The 3,259-nt window shown below is 41.8% G+C and overlaps 1 protein-coding gene across 1 annotated transcript in view; it reads right to left on the bottom strand.

Moving 5' to 3' along the window:
* The window catches only part of Znfx1 (zinc finger NFX1-type containing 1), a 26,397-nt gene that overhangs the window by 8,804 nt on the left and 14,334 nt on the right, over positions 1–3,259 (bottom strand). The window contains exons 6-7 of the mRNA XM_010618236.2: positions 2,713–2,827; positions 1,121–1,368 (exon numbers count right to left, since the gene is read on the bottom strand). Of these exons, the coding sequence (XP_010616538.1) occupies positions 1,121–1,368; positions 2,713–2,827 (363 nt within the window). The remainder of the gene's footprint in view (positions 1–1,120; positions 1,369–2,712; positions 2,828–3,259) is intronic.

Here is a 3,259-nt window from a genome sequence, read left to right as displayed (position 1 = left end):
TTTTTTTTTTTGAGACAGGGTCTCACTTTGTAGCCCAGGCTGGCCTTGAACTTGAAGCAGTCCTCCTGCCTCTGCCTCCCGAGTGCTGGGATTACAGGCGTGTGCCACCACACCCGGCTACCATCACAGTACTTTTAACAAAATGGATGAAAGGCACTGTTTTGGCAGTCAAAAGTCTTTTGGCAGGCTCCTGTCTGGTTCTATCACTGAGCGAGGCCATGGCCTTTAGGACTGGCACGTGAAACAAACAGATCACTACATTAAAGCACTACCCCTCTCCCACACGTACGTGACAGAGATGCTCAGTATACACTTCTAATAATTGGAATCATGATTTCACCCTGCATTAATATAGTAATGTTGAGCTGAACCAGGAGGTCAGATGCAAAACTAGCAATCAGGTGAACACTGCAACCGAAAGTGCCCTTAAAATACCCTTAAATTATCAGGAGAATTTACAAACTGGTATTTTGAGCATCTTTTATAATAGTAATAGAGTAAAATCCAAGTGTCACAGACGACTAGGCAATTGGCACTGTTTTCTCTAACAGAACTATCAAATTTCAGGGTGACTGCAGGAGGAGTACCCCATCCGCCCTGGAGGGCTCACTTCACTGTTTAGTCCTCTACGAATGTACGGCGTGTTCACAGATTTTACGGTTGAGAAGGTAACCCTAAAGGCATGAAGCACTGAGAGTGTGTTTGATTTGATGCATATGTGCTTCTTTTTTTTGGTACCGGGAATCGAACTCAGGTCCTTGCACTTGCATGGCAGGCAGCGGAACCACTGAGCTAAATCTCTGGCCCTGTGCTTCATTCTTCTAAAAGTTCTAGAGAAGCATTTGGCTACCTGCTTGTCTTTCTATGTTGGTACTTGTCAGGGTCCCAAGGAAGAGTCTATACCATTGGGATCTGGACCAATACCATATGAGGATTAGGTTGCAAAATGGGTACACTAGCCCACTGTAAGATGAAGTAAATATATTACAACAGCAGTGAGTGAAGAGACGTCAGACACTCTCAAGTTTGTTTCAGAGTCTAACAAATATACACTTGCTAGTAATAACTGAATTACTGTTTCTCATTCTGTTGGGTTTCTCAGAAAAGGAAGTGAGTTTACCTCCCATTCTCCTGTAGCTTGTTCCTGTCCTGCTGTGGTCCCAGGGCCATACTGGTCTAGCCTCATGGCCAAAAGCATTTTAGCCAATTCCTGGTCTGCTCCACTCTCTTCCTTCTTCCGCCGCCGGGGCCTCACTACCTCTTCCTCCTCAATCACCCTGTCTGCCTGAATCAGGTCAGCCTCCTCTGCAATTTCGATCAGCGAACCCTCTTCCTCTCCTTCTTCTTCTTCTTCCCCTTCTGCCTGGGCTAAGACAGAAAAGCAGGTGTAAGAGGGATGGAAACTTAAAGCCAAGGGATTCAAAGGACACCGACAAGAACGCAAATGTATGAAGACATTCTCAAGGGGTTGAACAGTAAATTCTGGGAAGGGAACTTGGGAAGAACGACAGGGCAGGGAGGCCTAGATTTCTTTATAGACTTTTCTGGTATGTTTTACATTTAAAAGATCATATGGAAACACACTCAGACACCCAATGCTTTGTGCATGTTCAGCATGTACTCTACCACTGAGCTACATATCCTTGTTTTATTTTGAGATAGGGTCTTAGTAGTTGCTCAAGCAGGACCCAAACTTGTAATCCTCCTGGCTTTAGCCTCTAGTAGATGGGATTACAGGTATGCAGCATGCCTGCCAAGTACATGCATGCTTTTTTCGTTGTTTGAGATAAAGTCTCATTATGTAGCCCAAGCTAGCCTTGAACTTGTGATCCTCTTGTCTCAGCCTCCTGAGTGCTGGGATTACAGGCATGCACAATTGACTAAAAATATGCCTTTTCAAAAAATGTTTCATTTGTATTGAATACATGAAAGAGGGTAAACATGAATACAGTATAAGTATGCAATTTAAAGGATAATAAAAGTATATAATAATGAAGGTACCTTCCACTCAATTTAAGTAGGAATCTATCAATTTTGGGGGGGGGTACTGGGGATCAAACTCAGGACCTCACACTTGCCAGGCAGGTGCTATGCCGCTGAGCTATAGCCCTGGCCCTGAAATTATCACATTTTTTGAAGATGCCCTGTGGGCCCGTATAACCTGAATTTTTACTCTCTTTCCTTTTAAAAAAGACCAAAACTTTTATCATATATATGCTGTATTATTCTCTAAATACTACATTCTCTATTGTTACGTTTTTCTGTAACCTGTCCTCTCTATTCAGCAAATTTTCAAGATCTGTCCATGCCTTACACATCAGCACTCATTCGCTTTCACTTTGCACAGTATTCCATTATCTGAGTAGCCTGTGATGGACCTATCCATTGTACGAATGCTGTTAGATATTTGAATTGTTTCTTGCTGCCAAAAAGTGGTGGAGCCAATCTGTGTATCCATTAGAAGTATACTATAGAGCCGGGTGTGGTGGTGCATGCTTGTAATCCCAGCACTCAGGAGGTTGAGGCAGGAGGATCGCTGTGAGTTTGAGACCAGCCTGGGCTACGTAGTGAGTTCTAAGTCAATCTCAACTACATAGTGAGACCCTGTCTCAAAAAAAAACACACAAAAAAACAAAAAAAAAACCCAACCCCCCAAAACAAAACAACAAAAACAAAACAACAACACAACAACAACAACAAAAAACTTCTTACCTATATTTTCAGTTCCTGCTGAAGCAACATGCTGAGTGAAAGAACCAACAACTAGACCTAGCCACTCGAGCATCATGGAATGTTTCCTGGGCTGGAAGTAGACCCATTCACTATCCTGAGGAAAGGAAAATTATCAGTTATGAGAATTCTACATCAACCAGAATGAAAGCAAGAGTTCTTCAAAGGATCAAAAAAAATAATTCCCTTGGAGACTGGGAGTGTAGCTCAGTGGTAAGCATTTGTCTGCTGCTTAAAAAAAACAAAACAATGAATCAATAAAATAAAATTTGGATGTTACAAACTAGCAACACTTGAGCAATTAGAACATTCACTATGACTTACAAACAATTTCTCAGCCTTGGAAAAACCAGGAACTGCAGCAACAAATAGTTTTTAGTACTAAATAGCAATAAAAGGCTGGAGCTAGGATGCTGCCACTTCTTTTCCACAGCCCTCTCTACTTCCTAAAGCTTCACATCCTTATTACTTTTTTTTTTTTTTTTTTTTTTTTTTTTTTTTGACCAAGGGTCCTCTTTTTTTTTGAGAG

This window comes from Fukomys damarensis, unplaced genomic scaffold (assembly GCF_012274545.1).
Source record: "Fukomys damarensis isolate Sample0158 unplaced genomic scaffold, DMR_v1.0_HiC HiC_scaffold_22, whole genome shotgun sequence".
Lineage (NCBI taxonomy): Eukaryota > Metazoa > Chordata > Mammalia > Rodentia > Bathyergidae > Fukomys > Fukomys damarensis.
This window is presented reverse-complemented; position numbering and strand designations above follow the sequence as displayed.